This window comes from Quercus suber, unplaced genomic scaffold (assembly GCF_002906115.3).
Source record: "Quercus suber isolate HL8 unplaced genomic scaffold, Cork oak 2.0 scaffold_256, whole genome shotgun sequence".
NCBI classification, from domain to species: Eukaryota; Viridiplantae; Streptophyta; class Magnoliopsida; order Fagales; family Fagaceae; genus Quercus; species Quercus suber.
In genome coordinates this window covers 524,818-547,868 of record NW_027069712.1, presented here as the reverse complement: position 1 = coordinate 547,868, position 23,051 = coordinate 524,818, and the positions used below count along the sequence as shown (strand labels likewise).

The 23,051-nt window shown below is 35.1% G+C and overlaps 1 protein-coding gene across 1 annotated transcript; it reads left to right on the top strand.

The window, feature by feature from the left end:
• The first annotated feature begins 19,207 nt into the window (after positions 1 to 19,207).
• On the top strand, positions 19,208 to 20,550 carry LOC136070738 (extensin-like). Its single transcript, XM_065781089.1, has 2 exons — positions 19,208 to 19,710; positions 19,747 to 20,550. The coding sequence occupies exons 1-2, from the start codon at positions 19,275 to 19,277 to the stop codon at positions 20,448 to 20,450; spliced, it is 1,140 nt and encodes a 379-aa protein (XP_065637161.1). The 5' UTR covers positions 19,208 to 19,274; the 3' UTR covers positions 20,451 to 20,550.
• The last annotated feature ends 2,501 nt before the right edge of the window (positions 20,551 to 23,051 follow it).

Genomic DNA, 23,051 nt, shown 5'->3' with positions numbered 1-23,051 from the left:
CTTGTCTGCTGGCTTGTTTCCATTGTCATTGCATGTAAATGCATGGAGCATGGACACTTGGAGCAAGGGTGCGACCTCCTAGGCATAAGGAAAAAGGGCAAAGATGCAAGCAAGAAGACGCAAACCCACAAAGGACAATGTTCAATAGATTAAAAGGCCTAGCCTCCTCGAGTGGTTAATCTTTCTCCCTCTGTCATAGCCTCTTCCCTAGAGCAATGTATTTGGGTTCTCCCTTTCCTTGTACCCTTTATATCTCTTGCACCTTGCTAGGCCATACCCTTGAGACATTGGCAATGTCTGTTTTACCTTCTTGCTCTGTATGATGGCATTGTGCATAATATATATATATATATATACACGCCTGCGCGTGTGTGGGTGATCATGCACTTTGTATGATGGACTCTCATGGCTATGTGAGTGACCCTCTTTAGTCATAAGAGCTCTTGACTTTGTGGCATGGGTATGTGCTCAAGGTATTTGCTGCAAATGCATACTCATGTCATATTGTGTGCATAATCATCGCGATGTGACTGTCTCGATCCATGTCACCAAGTGACATTGGTTTCCCCGTGCATGCGACACGCATCAATATGCTTGATGCTTTGAAGGGGTCTAGCTTGTCCCTGTACGAGCATGTTGGCGCGTGCCATATACACAGGTATGAAACACTGCCGGTGCACCATAGCACACCAAACGCGAAACTCTACCAAATTTTCGCCGTGAAAATGTGGCACCTCTGTTGCCATATTCTTGTAGTGAAAGCTTGGTGAGAATAGTGTTTTGCGTGCTATGATACATCTAAGGCGAAGCGCTGCCGGATTTCCGCCACAAAAATAAGGCAAAATGCTGGCAAATTTTCGCCAAGGAAATTTGGCAAAGATTTCGAACACACTAGGGAAGCATCGATTGAGACCATACCCTTTCCGAAACCAAACCTTATAGCCCAATTCGATTAAAGCCTCGATAGCTAATGCCAATGGCTCATTTTCAATTGCCAATGTCCTTAATTAAGATTTTACCAAAATAAAGGATTGTCTATAGATTGGCGTTGTGGGGTGCCTAACATCTTCCCCACACATAACCAGACTTCTGAACTCAAGAATCAATATTTTTTTTTACCCATCCACATTAGATTAGGAAAAAAAGACACTTTTCTTAGCCTAGGATTGGTAATAAAATCAAATAGAGTCAGGTGACTAATCACACCTTAGAAAAACCCAATGAATGGTAGCGACTTCACTTACCCTTGGTAACTCAATTAAAATTGACTCATTTTCTAGTCATACACCAGAGGTACAACTCTCCTCCACAGCACTTGAGCTTGTACTGTGCAAGTGCGCGTGAGCATCGCCGTGATGGATGGTTGAACCGTCCCAAGGCATCGATAGATGACATGAAGGCAAGCAAAGGAAGCATAAAAGAAGCAAAGTATGTTATCACACAAAAGGGGGAGGGTAAACATGTTAAAATACACAGTCAAAGGCTAACATGAGAAAGCCTAACACGTAAAGCTATGCAAAGGAGGAAAAAAGCAAGTGGCAAGTAAGCCAAACATCACGAAGATGTACTCCTAAGCATGGTTGCATCCGAAAAAGCCACCAAAGGGGGTGGATGCTACCAAACAAAGCATATGGCCCCAAAGACCAACAAGCAACAAACCCACAAAGGGAAAACAAGCAAGAACAATGCAAATGCCTAGATTTAAGCAAACAAGCATGGATCCAAACATAAACACATGGATAAAGGGGAAAAAATTCAAAGAAGAACTAATCCAAACCCTTTATTCGAACTTGGGTGTATGTATGTAGGCCTAGTCCACTAGATCTAGATCTACACCCTACCCAAAAGCCTTACACAAGAAAGAGGCATAAACAAGAGATATAAAGCTATAAAAGCACTAGGCATAGCATCCAAACAAAGCTTTAAGCACATGAACATGTATATCTAAACATGGCACGAAACACATAAACATGGCAAAGAGCATAAACAACATATCCTAGCCCAATAAGGCTAGGCCAACAATATCAAAGCAATAAAACATGTTATAAAACAAGTAGACATGCTAGGAAAACAAGTTAGAAAACAAGATAAAGCAATAACAAGGCTATGAAATTAAATGGGTGTAGATAGTAGCTATAAAGCTACATCTACACCCCTAAACCTCAAATCCAAGGAACCAAGACCAAGGAGAGGAAGATGAGAGCAAGAACACTACCTCTTGATTGTTGAGAAAAGTGAGAAATCAAAGATTTTTGTGTTTGTTTTGGAGAGAAATTAGGGAGAAAGAGAGAGAATCTACCTAGAAAATGCTCCAAAACGCCCAATTTATTTATTTATTTTGGTTATAGGGTGTTTAGGGGTATTTATGCTAAAAAAATGGCTATTTAGCTTTCAGTAGCTGCCTATTAGCTCCAACAACCCTTTAGGGTGCGCTAGGCTGACATGCTGACATCATCAGTTTCATCCTTTTTAGTCCTGACTTCGATCACGCATTTGAAGGCCTTCCCAAACTTTGATTGAGCTGATCTTGGTGTCCCTAGAAAGGTATGGCTGTCTATTATGAAAGTGAGCTGATACGTCTAGCACGGTTTTTGAAGATATCTCAACCATTTTAACTTTGATTTTGACCTATGAATAGTCATTGGAAAGGGAATTCAATAACCTTTTCAATGGCATTAGTTTCAACCTATTCTAACAGTTGGATCAAAATTAGGGTTTCTAGTGCCCTCAAGAGTCAACATTGGGTCAAAGTTGGTCAAAGCTGACAAAAATCTTCGAAGAACTCGGGTTTGATGTTAGAACATGAAAAATGTAGTTTTAGGGTGATTTTGACCAACTTTGACTTTTGGCCAACCCAAGGTTGACTAGGGGCATTATGGTCAATTTGACCTAAAACTGTACTTTGAGTGCTCCGATGTCCAAACGAGTTGTGCCACGTCAATCTAGATGTTCTCATGGCCCAATGGTGTATGGTCTGTTTAGGTGCACACAGCTTATAAATGAGCTGTGTTAAATTTCACTCAAATCGGGCATTAAAAGCTAATATTTGCTAGGAGGTTAAAGCTGAAGAAAAATTTAAGCTTATTTTTCGCATGAATGAAAATTTTTTGACTTCGTATTTTTGAATGCTAACGGAAGGGTTTTATATATATATATATATTATGAGTTATCAATGGTAGTGATTGTAGTCTTTAGTGGTGCTTGCGTCTCATGGTTTCTGATTTCATTTATATTGTATCTAATGGCATTTTTTTTTTTTTCCATGAGCCAGCTTTTACTAGGTTATATATGTAAAACAATTCACATTCTCCCTTCTTGGACAAGGAAATTATTATTTAAGGGTTGTCTAGCTAAGAACCTTGTAGGTCAATTGACACATTTTGGTGTTTTTAACGGAGATGTCTAAGATTCAAATCTCCTTATGCATCACCTTTCTATCATATGCAGATTTTCATGGCATGTAAATTTGCAGATTTTATAATGACTATAACTGTTACATCCTTACTTCTTTCTTAGATATGTAGATTCCTTTCATTATCTCGATTATCTCTTTTGTTCTCTATAACATTTATTTCTAATTTTGCCCAGTCTAATAATTTTTTTTATTGTTTATTTATTTATTTATTTTGATAAATAACATCCATTTATTTATTTATTTGGTTGTGTAGGATTGTAATGTATATATTTACCTTGAGTGGCATGGTTTTGAATTCATAGCAAGGAGTAGAAATGTTATTAGTGGACTATTAGACACTAACCAAATGCTGAAGAACAAAGTTGCAAAGTATAAGAGAATTTTGTTTAAGTCTGGGTGTTAATGTTGGAAGTGACTTGAAGTGACTATTTACGTATGAGTACTAAAAAAATGGTTTGAGACATAATAAGAATGGAACTGGTATTCTGCTTCCATATTAAGTACCTATATTTGATTGTTGAGTACCCTATATAATATACAACCATACAATATAAATTCCATCAATGAAACCATTTGATGAAAAGTTCAATGTAGTAGTACTTGAAATTTACCGGTAATTATTTACTTCCTTTAGCTCTAGACGTAGATGATTGTCTTGATTGCCCTTACTTTTTCTTTTTATAAGCCTTCTTGTTGGGGTTATTAGGAGCTTTATAGGTTCTTTGATTATGGCCACATTGGAAACAATTCCCACATTTCATGGCAGTTCTTTTGCCTCCCTCTTTCTTACCTTTTTATGCTTGCCTACTTTCTTTGTAAATTTTGGGGGCTTGATTGGGTCATAAGGTATTTTTGGCTACTGTTATGGCTTGGAAGTGGGCTTACCATCCATTGGTAACAACGTAGGACTATCTCCTTACTATAAGCAATGTCTACATAAGTCTCAAGCTGCTTTCCATGCTCAATTATTGCAGCGACAACATGAAATCATGGGATGGGATTCCACTCAATCCCCATCTCCCATAACAACAAGTCCTCTCATTCAAGTCCACCACATATCTTCCACCATAAATATACTCCACCTCATATTTGGACTCTCCATTCCAAAGAGAAATGCAATGTACAGCCTTGCTTGTTATCCTCTCAATATTTTTATGGATTCTTGGAAAACCCTCCCTTCATACCTTCTCATAGATCTCTTTTGGTATGCAACCTTTGCGTCAGCATCATTCTTATGATCTCCATCATTGTCAACACTAGTAATTCACAAATATACATTAGTAATTCACATACAGGTTATAAATTAGGATATTTTAAATATATATATATATATATGTATATAAATAATTTACATTCACATTAATTGTTTCTTGCCTTCTGTCAACCTGAGATAAAGATCCATCGATTCTCATCCACATGTCCAATGTCATCCAAATGATATTGTAGAAACTAGGTCCAAGAGCTTTTATTCTCAATTTCAACGATAGCATAAGCGATTGAGAAGATATTATCATTCTCATCCTTCCTAACAGCAACTAGCAACTGTTGCCCGGTTGTCCCTTTCAAATGACAACCATCTATCCCAATAAGTGGCCTACAACATGCTAAAAATCCTCTTTTACAAGCATCAAGACAAACATATATTCCCTTAAACACAATATTCGCAATTTGTATCTTCACTATGCTACCTACATTCCACTTCCTAATAGCAGTTGCATAATCCCAAAGTCTCTCATACTGCTTTTCCTCAGCACCATGTCTCGTCTTGAAGGCCATTCTCTTAGCCTTATAACATTGGTCCAAAGTCATATCAACTTCATGTTCCCTAGACACTGTAGCCTTCAATGCATTTGTTGTCCAAGTATGATCATCCTTAAAGAATGAAAAATATTTATTGGCTAGCCACCTTGAAGAAATCTTACAATTCTTATGATCATTGCCACACATATGTATGCTCTTAAAAGTTTTGATTTGAAAGACATCTTCCATTTGTGTTTGGGATGCATGTATCTTCCAACCACATTATATATATATATATATAGAGAGAGAGAGAGAGAGAGAGAGAGAGAGAGAGTTGTCACTCTCCCTTTATCATTGTGCTTATACTCAAAATCATGTTTTTCTCTAATACACCACTCTTTTAGTGCCTCCTTGAAGACTACATGTGATGCAAATTTGAGATCCTTCATTAGTTGTACATTCTTCATGCCAATGCGCTGGTTAAACTCAAGGAACCTAGGCCTTGAATTCCTTTCATCATCAAACGACTCTTCTACACTACTCAACTCATCACTGTCCCCATGGTTTGTGTCTCCTTCACCATTCCAAACTCCTTCAAGCTACTTGCCCCCAATTGCTCTATTGATTTGATCATCCTTCATACCAAAATCTTCATTTATATCATCATTAGATTCAGAAAAATCACTCAAATTGTAATCTTCATCATCCTTATCATCCTCCACATCAATTGGAACATTCACAACTTTAAATTGGCCATCAGTCTCAATAGAATCATATTAGGTTTGTGATGAAAATCAACAAATATTAAAGGATCCATTACTTGTTCCAGTTGGGCCTATTACAAGAGCAAGATCTAAGAAGATCAAAGAAGCACTTAATGGGCTGATTCTAATACAAGACATTCTAAGCTTGGCTCAAAGGAAGATGAAGGCATAATAAATTTAATACAAGCTATTGAGCAAGGTAGTCAATAATGTATTAGTATCGGCCGATATGTACCGTACCGGCATGTATACCGGTATCGAAACATCAACGTTTCGTACCGGTTTAAATACTGGTCGTACCAGCTATGTATCGGCCATACCAGCCAATTTCGGGCAATACCGACCAGTACCGGGTGTACCGGTCGGTACAGAAAAAAGTTTTTTATTTTTTAAGTTTTGTAATTTTTGAATTTTTGTTAGGGCAGAACGGTAACTTATTTGTATTAACTTATTAGTATTATTTGTTTTCTTAGTATGCAATAGTAACCTATTTTTTATATTGTGTTTTTTTTTTTTTTCTTTTAATTGATACTAAAGTTTAAAACCATAAATAATTAGTTCTGAATTGAAGAAATGTTTGATGGTAAACTTTTATACTTATTATAATACACACACACACACACACACACACACACACACACACACATATATATATATATTTATTTATTTATAAATATAAAAAATAGTAGTAAACCCAAAACGCAAAACGGTACACTAGTATTGTCCGGTATCCGAAATATATCGTACCGCTGGCCAAACCGGTACAGCCTCCGGTATGGTATTGACTCCCTTGCTATTGAGTGCTGATCTGGCTTAATTGGGCATGATTTATGGTGTGGATTAATGGTTGATTGACTTTCCAGCTCTATACCAATTAACAGATGTTTTTCCTATTCTGGAGTTGCCAATTTCAGACCAAATCCACCTTAATTTTAGGCTTCTATTATTTAAAACGTTTTTTAGCTATTTTCATATTTTTGAGCTGCTAATTTCATACCAAATCAATTTAATTTAGGCTTTCATTATTTAGTACGTTTTTTTTTTTTTTTATATTTTCCTATTTTCAGTCATGTCTTACAAATAGCATGCACTCATTGTAATGGAGGGATTATTGAATAAAAATAAGAAAAACGTGATTTTTTGCTTCTTTTCTTGGTTCTTCAAAAATTGTGAACTTATCAGGGATTCTTTCTTGTGACGTTCAAATTTTGTACCTGCAGTTCGTAATTCAGTTATAATCATTGGGTCGGAGTCTGTTACTTATACCTTTGGTTTGTGTTTCATTTATAAACGTTAGGTCAGGGTTTCTATCAAAATCTGAGTTTTAGTTTTTTTGGGCAAATATTCCAATATTATCTGTTAGGTCTCAAAGCGTGTCGATTAAGGTTCACATCAGTTTGAGAGGCTTGTATATTTGGCATAGAAGGTGAATTTCTAGGGAGTGATAGTGGACATTCATCCATGGCCACAACACAAAATTAACAAGAACATTAATTGAAAAGCTGTAGGAAAAAAAAAAAAAAAAAAAAGGAGAGAATAGTTAAAAAAAAAAATATATATATATATATACTTGAATGCAATAAAAAGGCAAGTCAACTATGAAATAGTGGGATTAGAAAATATATGAATCTACAACTTCCAATTCAATATGATAACTAGACATGGCAAAACAGGCGGGTTAGGTCGGGTCAATCGGGTTGCGGGTCAAACGGGTCACGGGTTAAAAAGGGGTCATTTTAAGCGGGTCAAAATCGGGTTCGGGTCAATCGAGTTCGGGTCGGGTCGGGTCAGGTCGGGTTGACCCGTATTTTTTCATATGAATTTTTTTTTAATAATTTTTATAAAGAAAACAACATGTATCTGTCATTTGGAAAGTTATGCAACAAATTACTTGATATAAAATACATTATTTTGAATTCACCACTTATATCAAGAATGAACTCAGTTAAACTTATTAATACTTATTCAATAATTTTAAAATTATACAAATCCTAACATTACTATCTAAAACAAAATAACACAAAGATAAGTAAAACAAATACACAAGTTTTATTTCTACACAATATCAACATTCCAAATATAAAACAAAATTACAAATGACTTATTGGATAACTCATTTGATAAAGAATAAAAATATATAAGAAATTTACAATCTTGAAAATTAATTTTATAATCTATTATCAGTTGTGGTTGACACTCTATTTCAATTTGAGATATACTTTAAAATTTGATTGCTTACTTTTTGCAATGTCTATTGCTTACTTATTGTTTATATGTCTTTCTTTCCACACATGCGGTGATGTGTTTGTTGAGTGTTTCAGGAAAGACAGGTACATTCTGATCAAGACCTTCTACCTCTTCTTGCAACTTCTAGGTTAGGAGTCTTAGATTGGGATGTGTGATGTATTTGGGCATTTTATTGTATATGGGCATTATGTTGTATGTGTGTTTTGTCACAGATTGCCAAAGGGGGAGATTGTTAGGTTTTGAGTTTGTAATGTTGGCAAACCATGACAAAACATGACAAAAACTAAGTCTCATTAGTTTAGAATGGTCTACATTGAAGCCAAAGACAAAACTTCAAGTTCAGGATAAAAACAAATGAGNACTAAAATTTGTATCGTTGAGATAAGATATTACAAAAGGAAGTCTAAATGTGAAAGCCTTCATTTATTAGTCTGTAGCTGTGTGCAACACTATCTTCTTGAGATTTGGAAACAGCTGTGTGGCCCATGAAAATGAGATGATAAATCAATAAATCATAAAGTAATCATATTTGATATTTACCATTCAACTAGGGAAGATGTAGTGAAAATATTTGGTAATTACCTTAGGGATATATAGAGTTGGAGATGATTAAGAAGGGAGAGGGAGCTGGGGCTTAAAGGCTTGAGATATCTTGTATGCGCTCCATCATACCCACGCTGTCTGGTTGACTGTACCTTGGGCTCTATCTTTTAAGCCGAATTTTCAGCTGTGGCCTGAAACCTGTAAGTATGGGTTTGACAGATCTATAGCTGCGTTTTTACAAATGTGGCTATAGGCCGAGGCCAATGGCTTCGTTTTTAGAAACACGGGTAAAGGACATATTCTAACTACATTTATGAAAGGCAATTATACGGGAGGCTATAGCCACATTTTAAAAACGTGGCTATAACACTTTTGTTTTGTTTTTGTTTTTGTTTTTGTTTTGTTTTTTATTTTATTATTTTTTTAATTTGGCTATAGTCGCATTTTTAAAATGCTGCTATAGTTTTTTTTTTTGGCCAGATGGAAAATGCTTGGAAGTAAATGAAAAAATTGGTTGGAAATAGAACCCTAGATAAATATGTGTGAGAGTCTGTGTGTGTGTCTAGTGAGTTTGGTTTGAAGAGCTCAAGAAAATGACCTCTATGAAAAATATTTGTAACGTCAAGATAAGAAATTGGAAATGGAAGTGTAAACAAGAAAGTCCGCCTTTATTAGTCAATAGTTCTGTGGAACAAATCTTGGTGAGAGCTAGAAACAGCTGTGTGTCCCATGAAAATGAGATGATAAATCAATAAATCATAAAGCATTCATATTTGATATTTATCATTCTACTAGAAGATGCGGGAAAATATTTCGGTAATTACCTTAGGGATATATGGACTTGGAGATGATTAAGAAGGGAGAGGGAGCTAGGGCTTAAAGCTTGAGATATCTCGTATGTGCTCCATCATACTCTCGCTATTTGGTTGACGGTTCCTTGCGCTCCATGTTTTAAGCCGCGTTTTCAGCTGTAGCCTAAAACCTGTAACTATAGGTCTGAGGGATCTACAGTCGCGTTTTTACAAATGTAGCTATCGGCCAAGACCAATGGCTTCGTTTTTAGCAACGCGGCTATAGGACATATTTTAACTGCATTTACGACTGGCGGTTATAGGGGACAGCTATAGCCACATTTTAAAAACGTGGCTTTAACCCTTTTGTTTTTGTTTTTGTTCTGTTTTGTTTTAGTTTTTATTTTTATTTTTTTGAATTTTGCAATAGCCGTATTTTTACAATGCGGCTATAGTGCTTTTTTTTTTTTTCTTGGCCAGATGGAATGTGCTTGGAAGTAAATGAAAAAATTGACTGGAAATAGAACCCTAGATAAATGTGTGTGAGTTTGTATGTGTGTCCAATAAGTTTGGTTTTAAAAACCTCAAGATAATGACCTCTACGACTAAAATTTGTATTGCCAAGATAAGAAATTGGAAAAGGAAGTCTAAACATGAAAGTCTTCATTTATTAGTCAATAGTTCTGTGGAACACTATCTTGTTGAGATTTGGAAACAGCTGTGTGGCCCATGTAAATGAGATGATAGATCAATAAATCATAAAGTATTCATATTTCATATCATCATTCAACTAGAGAGAGATGTAGTGAAATATTGGGTAATTACCTAAGGGATATATAGACTGGAGATGATTAAGAAGGGAGAGGGAGCTGGGGCTTAAAGGCTTGAGATATCTTGTATGTGCTCCATCATATTCACGTTGTCTGGATGACTGTACTTGCGCTCCATCTTTTAAGCCGCGTTTTTAGCTGTGGCCTAAAACCTGTAACTATAGTCTGAGGGGTCTATAGCCGCGTTTTTACAAATGTGGCTATAGGCCAGACCAATGGCTTCGTTTCTAGAAATGTGGCTATAGGACATATTTGACTTATTTATGAAAACGGTTATGGGGGACAGCTATAGCCACATTTTAAAAACGTGGCTATAACCCTTTGTTTTGTTTGTTTTGTTTTTTGTTTGTTTTTTTTTTTTTTTGTTTTGTTTTGCTTTGTTTTTTATTTTACTTTTTTTTTTTTTTTAATTTGGCTATAGCCGCATTTTTAAATGCGGCTATTATTTTTTTTTTTCGTTGGCCAGATGGAAAATGCTTGTAAGTAAATGAAAAAATTGACTGGGAAATATGTGTGTGAGTTTGTGTTTGTGTCTAGTGAGTTTGGTTTTACAAACTCAGGATAATGACCTCTGTGACTAAAATTTGCATCGTCAAGATAAGAAATTGTAAAAGGAAGTCTAAACGTGAAAGTCTTCATTTATTTGTCAATAGCTGTGTGGAACACTATCTTGTTGAGATTTGGAAACAGCTGTGTGGCCCATGAAAATGAGATGATAATCAATAAATCATAAAATATTCATATTTGATATTTATCATTCAACTAGAGAAGATGCTATGAAAATATTGGGTAAGTACCTCAAGGATATATAGACTTGGAGATGATTAAGAAGGGGAGGGAGCTGGGGCTTAAGGCCTGAGATATCTTGTATGTGCTCCATCATACTCATGCTGTCTGGTTGATTGTACCTTGCACTCCATCTTTTAAGCCGCGTTTTCAGCTGTGGCCTAAAACCTGTAACTATAGGTCTGAGGGATCTATAGCCGCAAATGTGGCTATAGCAAGCCTTCGGAAACACTATAGGACATATTCTAACTACATTTATGAAAGGCGATTATAGGGGACAGCTATAGCCACATTTTAAAACGTGGCTATAACCCTTTTGTATTGTTTTTGGTTTTGTTTTGTTTTGTTTTGTTGTTGTTGTTGTTGTTTTTTTTTTTTTTTAATTTTTTAATTTAGCTATAGTCGCATTTTTTAAATGCGGCTTTAGTTTTTTTTTTCTTGGCCAAATGGAAATGCTTGGAAGTAAATGAAAAAATTGACTGAAATAGAACCTAGATAAATATGTTTGTGAGTTTTGTGTGTGTGCCTAGTGAGTTTGGTTTTACAAACTTCAAGATAATGGCCTCTATGACTAAATTTGTATCGTTGAGATAAGAAATTGGAAAAGGAAGTCTAAATGTGAAAGTCTTCATTTATTAGTTGTAGCTGTGTGGAACACTATCTTGTTGAGATTTTGAAACAGCTGTGTGGCCCATGAAAATGAGATGATAAATCAATAAATCATAAAGCATTCATATTTGATATTTATCATTCAACTAGAGAAGATGCGGTGAAATATTGGGTAATTACTTCGGGGATATATAGACTTGGAGATGATTAAGAAGGGAAGGGAGCTGGGCGTAAAGGCTTGAGATATCTTGTATGTGCTCCATCATACTCACGTGTCTGCTTGACTGTACCTTGGCTCCTTCTTTTAAGCCGAATTTTCAGTTGTCGCCTGAAACCTGTAACTATGGTTTACAGATCTATAGCCGCGTTTTCACAAATGTGGCTATAGGCAAGACCAATGGCTTCGTTTTTACAAACGGGCATAGGACATATTCTAACTACATTTATGAAAGGCAATTATCGGGACAGCTATAGCCACATTTTAAAAACGTGGCTATAAACCTTTTTGTTTTTGTTTTTGTTGTATTTTTTATTTTTATTTTTTATTTGGCTATAGTCTCATTTTTAAAATGCTGCTATAGTTTTTTTTTTTTTTTGCCAGATGGAAAGTGCTTGGATGTAAATGAAAAAATTGTTGGAAATAGAACCTAGATAAATATGTGTGAGAGTTTGTGTGTGTGTCTAGTGAGTTTGGTTTTGAAGACTCAAGAAAATGACCTCTATGACTAAAATTTGTATCGTCAAGATAAGAAATTGGAAATGGAAGTTCAACATGAAAGTTTCCTTTATTAGTCAATTGTTTTTGGAACATATCTTGGTGAGAGCTGAAACAGCTGTGTTTCCCATGAAAATGAGATGATAAATCAATAAATCATAAAGCATTCATATTGATATTTATCATTCAACTAGAGAAGATGCGGTGAAAATATTGGTAATTACCTTAGGGATATATAGACGTGGAGATGATTAGAGGGAGAGGGAGTTGGGGCTTAAAGGCTTAGATATCTCGTATGTGCTCCATCATACTCTGCTGTCTGGTTGATGTACCTTGCGCTCCATCTTTTTAAGCCCGCGTTTTTAGCTGTAGCCTAAACTTGTAACTATAGGTCTGAGGGATCTATAGCCGTGTTTTTACAAATGTGGCTATAGCCAAGACCAATGGCTTCTTTTTGAAACACGGGTATAGGACATATTTTAACTACATTTACGAAAGGCGGTTATAGGGGACAGCTATAGCCACATTTAAAAACGTGGCTATAACCCTTTTGTTTTTTTTTTTTTTTTTTTTTTTTTTTTTTTTTTTTTTAATTTGCTATAGTCGTATTTTTAAAATGCGGCTATAGTTTTTTTTTTTTTTTCCTTGGCCAGATGGAAAGGGCTTGGAAGTAAATGAAAAAATTGACTAGAAATAGAACCCTAGATAAATATGTGTGTGAGTTTGTGTGTGTGTCTAGTGAGTTTGGTTTTGAAGACCTCAAGATAATGACGTCTATGACTAAAATTTGTATCGTCAAGATAAGAAATTGGAAATTGAAGTGTAAACATGAAAGTCTTCCTTTATTAGTCAATAGTTCTGTGGAACATATCTTGTTGAGATTTGGAAACTGCTGTGTGTCCCAAGAAAATGAGATGATATATCAATAAATCATAAAGTATTCGTATTTGATATTGTTAGGTTTTGAGTTTGTAATGTTGGCAAACCATGACAAAACATGACAAAAACTTAGTCTCATTAGTTTAGAATGGTCTACATTGAAGCCAAAGACAAAAACTTCAAGTTCAGGATAAAAACAAATGAGTTACAAGCTGGTTGGTTCGATCGATCCAATCTAATTTTCGATTGATCGAAAATCGCGTATCAGTAAAATCAACAAACGTAAAAAGGCCATAACTTATTCGTTTGAAGCCCAAATTGCGAGCCCTTTTTTTTCAGTATTTGAAGGACATCATAAGCTAACCCTAGGGAGGGTTTTTAGTGCTTTTTAGAGAGATTAGAGTGCCTCTTGTGCCTCTTTTAATTTTTAGGGTTTTGTACCCAAAAGCTCTCTTATGTTTTCTACCGGTGTTATCCCTTGAAGAATCTCAAGATCCGGTGTTGTAGAAGTTGTTGCCTTCTCTAGTCATCAAAGGTGTTGATGATCTAAACCTTCAAGGGTGGTCTTGGAGTCACAAACAGGAGATTTTGTGTTGATAAATCTTTGAGTAGGATCTCAAAGTCACAGACGTGGGTGTTTGTGTTTTGCAAAGGCCAAAGAAAGAAGGAGTCCGTGAATTCGGAGCTTGCTCGTGGTCGTGTCAGTAAGTTCTACTAGTGGGTAGCATTAGGAAGTCGAGCGGGGAGCCTGTAGTCCTTTTGTTTGAACTTCGATTCTTTCTAGTGGATATGCTTTTTACCTTAAGGATAGCTAGGTCAAATCCTCCCCAAGTTTTTACCGTGTGGTTTCTTGGGTGATCATATCATTGTGTCTTTTATTATTCCGCTGCTTTATTATTTTGATATGATTATTTGATTGCTTTAACCTAGAATTTTTCGGAGCCTGCGCGTGGTCGTGTCAGGAAGTTCTACTGGTGGGTAGCATTAGGAAGTCGAGCGGGGAGCTTGTAGTCCTTTTGTACAAACTTCAATTCTTTCATAGTGAATTCAGGTTAGCCTTGAGGATCGGTGGGTCAAATCCTCCCCAGGTTTTTACCGTGTGGTTTCCTGGGTGATCATATCTTGTGTTATTTATTTTCCACTGCTTTATATTCTTGATATGATTGTTTGGATTGTTTTAACCTAGAATTGCTTAATTTGACTAAGTAACAACTTGGCTAATTAATCCAGGCTACGCAATCTGGTTGTTTAAGGGGTCTAAATTCCTGTCAGTACCAAATTGATTTAGAGAAACCTTAAAAAGCAGCCACTCTCCAAATTCTTTAAATAAAAAATTAGAGTAAAGAATATTATAATATTTCAGGGTTCAAACAAGAATCTCAAATTCACCAAAGGGTGCAGGACCATTGAATGTTCAATTATTCCTCTCCCCCTCCATATGGTCAATTTTAAACAAAGAGGAGCTGTATTGCAAGCAAAAGAACTTCTATGCTTGCTATATCAGCTTCTTCAGCCATACATTTGCACATATAAGCTGAGGGTACCAAGGAATGAATTTTTTTTTTTTTTTTTTTAGAGTAAAGTTACTTAAAATTTTCTAGATTGCAAAACAAAAGTAGTGTCAATTCCAAGAAATAATGAAAATTATAAAAACCTAGATATACCAAAAACAATGAGTACTAAAACTTTTAAGGGATATGAAAGAACTTAATTTGTTTGTTGCTGTACTAAACACTACTATTTCATCACTCTTATTGGTTTTTAACTAGACTTACAGTAACTGACTTTCTATTTCATATGAATGTGTATTGTATTTTATAGATTTATGTATATAGGATGTCATTATGGGCAGAACATCTTGGATTTACGGAAGACTGCTTCAAACAACCAGAGTCTCATCATTTTCATCATTTTTTTCTTAACACGTAATCAATAGAACCAATCTTTGTCCAAACCAATCTTTACGAGATGGGTTTTGCTTCAGTGCTAACGGTTGCTGCTAGAGGCATGAGACACATTTTACACCATTTACAACAACTATTCACACTCAAACATAATTAGTTTGACACTATTTACAACAACTATAACAAAATCATGCCTACAATCAGATAAGACACATTTTACACAAACCCAGAGACATCACTGAAACACTACCACTCGATTTGCCAAAACCCCCCATCAAAACCCCAAGCACATTTAAACTCATTAATGAGAAAATAATCATTGCAGCATGTGAAAGACAACAAATTTCTCATTAATGATAAAATCACACAGACATAACCATATAGCAAGAAATACTTTACATCATCATCGCAGCATATAAAAGACAACAAAATTCTCATCTTGATTAGTAAATTTACTGCTTTTTAAGTAAGTTTCAACAAAATAATCAAAATCCCACATAAAACACAATCTAATATTAACCAAGATCAGAAAAGATATCAGAGGAGGGGACCGTACCTGTAATCAATGGCGGCGAGAAGCAACGACGACTAAGGGAGACTAGATAGGGAGAGTGAGACTGATGGAGAGTAAGGAAGAGTCAGGAAGCCTGATCGTAGAGTGAGCGAAGGAGAGTGTAGAGAGAGAGTGATGGCAGAGAGCGAGGGAAAGAGAGTGTACAGGGAGAGAGTGAGTGAATAGGCGTTGTGAGACGTTAGGGTCCTATTGATTCAAACAGCTGAAGAAAACTTGATTTTACGATTCCCAAGTTATGAATGACTACACAATCATTTTTTTTTTTATTGGGAAAAACCCATGTCTGCTGCACCAGCGTGGCACAACGGTCAGAGTAACTCGATCATAGTAATATAGAGTTCTTCATAAAAACTCGACTCTCGTATTATCGAGTTACAAAACAGGGGCATTTCCCTGTTTAGTTTGGAAAATTGGGCAAAATGATGTTTAATTTGCCTAAAAATGGCAAAAGCCCATTTTTTCCTGAGGTGATATGATACTTAGTATTTTTGGTGACAATAACCAAACACTTTATTATTATGTAATTTTACAATTCTCATTTAATGTACCAAAGATTTTATAATTTCATATAAAGAATTTTGTTTTTGTTTTTGTTTTTGTTTTTGTTTAATAGATGTAAGGTAGAAGTCATGTGAATTTCTATTATTTTTAGTTAAGAGGTGTAAATTGAACTGATTTTGATTTAATTGTATCCATTTAGAGCAAGAGGAGTATGTAATTGCCATTTTTTTTTTTTTTTTTGGAGAATGAGTATGTAATTAAGTACACAGTGTACTCACGGGTTTAATATCACACAACTGACTAACCACAAAAGGGCCCAACTCTTGTTGAGAGTGAGAAGGCTTTAAACCACTGGTGTGAGTTCCTGCCATCCGATGTGGGACTTTACGCCCCGCTTCTTTTTTTGAGTATGTAATTACTTAGAGCAAGAAGAGTGTATTTGGTGCAAGTGTAGTGACAACTTTTAGGACTGACTTTTATTCAAGATTAGCCAAAGCTCATTAGAGTAAATAATTTTTTTCATAAATTCAACAAATAGCTCAACCTTTGATTGGAGTATTATTTTTTTAAATTCCTGCTTTCGTTATGAGATTATTACTGGTTTTTCAAAAGATTTTATTAATTTATTTATTTCAGAAGATAAAAAATTACCACAATTGTCAACTGAAGGGATCAACATTCTGACTCGCATTATATATAGCATTTATGGTTATATTGTTCCAAAAAAAAAAAGTATTTATGGTTATAGAGGGAAGACAAGGATCTAGGGCCTGTTACTATTGCACGCAATGAAGGCTCTCTGTCAAAATTGGCACTTAGAACTAGGTGGCCCTTCCATTGAATTGAATACCACCCACCCTGCACACCATCCATCATTCGATGAAACTTGAGCCCTAGCTGCCCTACGAAAGCTGAGAGTGAGAGAGTTCCAATATATATATATATATAGTCCATACAAATCCATTTATTGAAAGTTTTTTTTGATAATCTCCATTTATTGAAAGTTGTAACATTAGCTGGCTATGTTTAAGCTTTGTAGTTTTTTGCGCCTGGATTTGTCTTTCTGGTATTCACTGCATAAATAAATGTACACCGTGCATTTAAGATTATACAGGGATAGTGTGTTTTTTTTTTTTTTTTTTTTTTTTTTGGTCTCTTAGAAGGATCTGGTAGTGTATGTTTCCACCGTACATTTAGCAGCTCTTTGCATGTTTTTTTTTTTTTTTTTTTTTTTAGTGTGTTTTTTTTTTTTTTGGTCTCTTAGAAGGATCTGGTAGTGTATGTTTCCACCGTACATTTAGCAGCTCTTTGCATGTTTTTCTTAAAAAAAAAAAAAATTGAGATAATTTCATTTTTAAACTCTAGTTTAGGAATAGTCCCAATTAAATCGTACACAGTGTAATTTTAAAAATAAAAAATTAATTCCTATATATTTTTTAAAGTAATAAATTAAACTCTGAAATCAAATTTAATGTAACACCGTCTAACGTTAACTATTGAGAGATAGGGAGAGAGAGAGAGAGAGAATTAAGTAGATACCAGTGTCAAAGCATGAGATGGAGATATGACGTTTTGTTCTTAAAGATAACCAAGTGGACAACATCATCAAAACTACGAGTATCACAAGAGATGTCCCTAAGGATGTTAAGGAGTGGTCTAAAATTGATCCAGATCTCTTTCTAAAACTGAAAAAAAAAAAAATTAAAATTTTAAAATTAAAAAATTTTTAAAAAAAATCTACTTTTATGTTTTATCAGCGTCCCCCCCCCCCCCCCACAACCAAAAAAAAAAATGTTTATTTCAACGTGTTCCACCAACTTTGACTCTAGAATTTGAAATTATAGATTTAATTTGGATTATCTTTTTTTTTTTTTTCTAAATAAAAAATTTGGTGTGGACTCATCGATCCCATATCATGAGATGGTAAGACTAATACCATGTATACTATCATCGACTTGATGAGGCTATTGTTGTGGGTACAACACATTTGTTTAAACGCCACTGATTAGACTACTAAACTTCGCTCTACAATTTCATGTTAGGCGATACGAAGATTTCTACTACCAAATTATACCCTGTAGTGATAATTTGGATTATCTTAAACTATAGAGTTTAATGTGAAATTATCAAACATTCTTTTGCCATCTCTTTTAGCTCAAAAAAGGGGGGGAAATGAATGTACGTACGTGCTGAAATTTCAACAGCAATTTCACATTAAAAAAAAAAAAAAAAAACAGCAATTTCACAAATATATTGCTTTTATTTTCACTTTATAATTGTTATTTTAGTTTTTTTTTTCTTAGAGAAAGAAATTTTATGTACATTTTTTTTACGCCAGTCCTTTTTAAAAATCCTTTTGGCATTTTTACTTTCTCTTATTTCTGGCTTTTTTGCTTCTTGTTGTTTGCTTGTTGGCATACTAAGGAAATTCTTTATGCCAAGAAAAATATGACATTTATTTAGCTTAAATGAATAGTAGAATGTAAAGTGCATATTGTAGGTAAAATGATTCTTCTAATATGGTTAATATTTGTTAATTTGAGAGAAAGTGGACATTCTTTTTGCTTTATTCAGTGAGTTTCAGTTAAATAATGTTTTTGATGATTAAATAAGAAATTTAAGGTTCAATCTTTGTTTACATAAAAAACTTATTATTATCTTGATCTGATGATAAAGAGCTTCTTGTAAAAGCAGACACTATATATTGAAACTATCTCAAAAAAAATTTACCTTTATTCATGTAAACTAATAATTTTTCAATATTACTTATGAATACTCCGTGAAATTCTGGCCTGATTCTCATCCTCATTAGTACACCATTACAATTTTCTTTTCCATTCTTTTTGTTTTGTGTACGTTTTGGTCAAAGCAAGTTCTCAGTTTTCAGTTTCACCCCCTATATATATATATATATATATTGACTTCTACATGCAGAAAGATACTTGAACAAGGGGCTAATATAATAATGTAGTAGAAATGAAAGCAAACGTAGTGCTAGTAATCTTTGTAGCTATACTTTTGCTAACTCACTCCCTCACAGAAGGCAGACCACATTCCAATCACAAGCACCAAAGTAAAGAAGTAGAAAAGAGAAGCAACAGAAACCGAACCAGAACCAGAGGCAGAAGCAGCAGCAGCAGCAGCAGTACTGGGAGAAGAACAAGAGCATCCAATTGTGACCCATTTTACCAATACCTCTTTGATGCCTGTGGCCAATGGCCTTTTCCAACTTCTCCTTCCCCAGACAACCCTTTTGACCCAACACCAAGACGATCTCCTTGGCCTAATATTTCACCTCCCTTGCCACCACTTGCGGCTTCTCCTCCACCTATATATATAGTACCATCTCCACCCCCAATTGTGCTCCCACCAGCTCCCATAATATCACCTCCACCACCTTCACCACCCCCACCTTCACCTTCACCACCACCACCTTCACCACCCCCACCATCTCCACCACCACCCTCTCCACCACCACCACCATTGGTTCCGTCACCCCCACCACCACTACTTCTACCCCCACCAATACCTCCATTAGTTTCATCTCCTCTAGTTCCTTCCCCACCACCACCTGATGTTACACCAATATTTCCATGGCTAACACCTCCAGACACTACAAACTTTCCACCACCAGACTTAATTCTCCCACCTCCCATACCAGATTTACCACCAGATGGCTTTACGCTATCTCCACCATTTGTCCCAATTTTTTCTACGCCATTATTACCACCACAAGAGCCATTATTTTCATTTTCACCACCAATCATTTCAACCCCACCTGCACCAGACACTGGTGTAAATCAGCCATTACCACCAGAGCTAATTCTTCCACCTCCTCTACCAGATTTGCCACCAGATGAGTTTACACTAGCTCCACCACAGTTTCCAATATTACCACCACAAGATCCATTTTTTTCATTTTCACCACCAATCATTTCAACCCCAACAGTACCAGAGACCTTTCTGCCGCCTCCCTTGGTGGATCCTGAAGTTCCTGATGTTCCACAAGAACCTCTTCCGTTTTGGTCCACGCCACCAGCACCTGATATGGTTTTTGATGAACCAGTACAGCCATTGATGTCACCACCGCTTCCTTTCTTGCCTCCTTTTCAGCTTCCACCATCATCTGATTCTCCTCCATTTATGAACTAAATTGCATCTTCAACCTTGCGTCCACTTCGAATAAATAAGTTGTAACTTGTAAATCACTGAAAGCTTTGGCTTGTGAATTAATTTTTCATTTGTTCTGTGATGCATGTTCTCTTATAATGTCTTGTTTGCTGGTTGACGATGACATCTTTAGAATAGGATGAGGAGAAATATTGTTAACAAAAACAGCGTGTAGAATATATGACTATATATTTTTTTTTTTTTTTTTTTTTTTTTTTTTTTAACTGTCCCGTGCAAGTCTCTCATTTTTTACAAGATTTGGAGAGGTAATACCTTACCTTTAATTATTGTTTTTTGAGAAAGTGATTCTTGGATTTGAATCCAAAATATGTCTCTTCTGATCAAAGGCAGTTAAAATTGCACCAAGACCCCATCTCCTGGATAACAAATTAACAATTTATAGGTGTCATACATCTCTTGGATAACAAATTATCAATAGGTGTAAATGCACTATTGGTCATTATATTTTGCATTTTTTTTATTTTAGTCTTTATATTTCTATTTTACCACTTTTAGTCCCTAAAACTAAAAACGCGTTCCATTTTGGTCCTTACCATCACTCACTTAACGAAAATATCTTACATGAAAAACGGAATGCACTGTTGGCACAGTAAATACTGACATATCTATTAAAATAATATTTAAAAAATGCTACATCAGCATCCACGTCAGCTTCCATATCAGTATCTAACCTTAAAAAATAAATTTATCAATTTTAAAAATTATAAAAATTATAAAAAACAAAAAAAAAAACATAATTAAAAAAAAATGGTGGAACTTAGATTTGTTATATTTGTGCCTAGTTTCTTTTTCTTCTTTATTTTTCTTCTTCTTCCCCAAATCTTTCTCTCAGTTTCTCCGCCTCCCTTTCTTTCTTTAGTCTTCTTTCTTTCTTCCTCTTTTTCTTCTTTCTCCCTCTATCTTGGTGCTTAGCCTTCTTGAACTCTTTAAGCAAGTTCCTCCACTTCTCTCATCTCCGACGAAATCTACTCCCACAAGTGCTTGTTCGACTTCGGCTTGAACCCACGTCTCAGCTCTTGTCTTGGACCCACATCTCGGCTGGCCTTGACTTCAACTTCGACTTCATGGTCCTCGTCCTCGCCATTGTTATCACCGAGAATCATTTGCTAGTGCTGATGGTGAGAGTGGGCGTGAGTGTGAAGGTGAGGTTGAGGAGCGTGGTGAGGTGGTAGGTCACCGCAGCCGCGGCCATCGTATGGGTTTCCAGTTAGATCGGACACCCCTTTTCTTCCTCACTTTCTCATCTCTCTCTCTCTTTATCTGGGTTGAGTTTGCTGTATTTGTTTTGGATTTTTGATAAATTTTAAAAGGGATAATATGGGTTTGTGAAAGGAAGTTTTTGGGTTTGTGTATAAGGGGATCTGATGGGTTTGTGAAAAATGTTTAGATCTTAGGATTGACATCAAAAATTTGGTTGGTTGTCAGATTTGGATTTTTTTTTTTTTTTTTGAAACTGAAAAATTTGTTTGGTTGCCAAGAAAATATATAAGAGTATCTTAATTTTCCTTAATCCAATCTAAGTTTAAGGATGGAGTTCTTCACTACCTTGAGTCCATTGGTTGCCACGGTTTGTGTGTGTTTTTGTGTTTGGTTGACAAGAAATGGCAAGAAAATGCTAGAAAATTTGGGTGTGTGTTGTTATATTTAAATATGGGTTTGTGTTCATTGTGTTATTGTTGAAGATGAACTCAGATCTAAATTTATGTATTTTTTGAATTTTAATTTTGCTGTTATTTTTTTTAAAATTGATAAATTAATTTATATAAAAAAAAAATTTGATGCTGATGTGACATTTTAAATTTCTAGGCAATCAAACATGTTTAAGGAAGAACATGAAGAATATGAACAATCATGTTTTTCCTAAAAACTAATGAATTTTATTTATTTATTTTAATGTTTGTTTTTAATTTAATTAATTAATGTGTGTGATTATATTATTTTTAAATTCCATAGTCAGCTACGTCAGTTTTTGTCGTTAGTTGAGTGACGGAAAAGACCTAAATGTACGGCGTTAATTGGTTTAAGGACTAAAAGTGGTAAAAACAAAATGTAGGGATCAAAATAGAAAAAGTGTAAAATGTAGAGACTAAAAGTGCATTTACACCTTAACAATATATACAATCAATTTGGAAATTGGTAATTTCAAGCCTCCGAAGTAGTACAGCTAGAGAATAAGGCATAGTTGAAGGATAAGCTTGGTAAAAGGAGTATACTGTTAGGATATGTGCCCTTTAAATCCTATTGTATGATGTTATGTATAACATTATGTTGTGATTAATAAAGTTGTTTTATTATTATCTAAAATAATGGTAACATAAATATTTGGACATTATCATATAGTCCATGAGATGCATAGTATGTGATTTATGTGATTTAGTTACAGAAGATATAAATTACAAGTTTTTGTAAACTCAGAATTTTAGTTCATAGTCGGTGATGAAATTGGGCATTTTATCTGCGAAGACTATAACATATCAACTAAGATGATTTGTCTTGATCATGGAAGTGGAGACTTCTAGTTGGTATGTTTTAAATGTTAAGACATGTTGAATTAGACTGCTA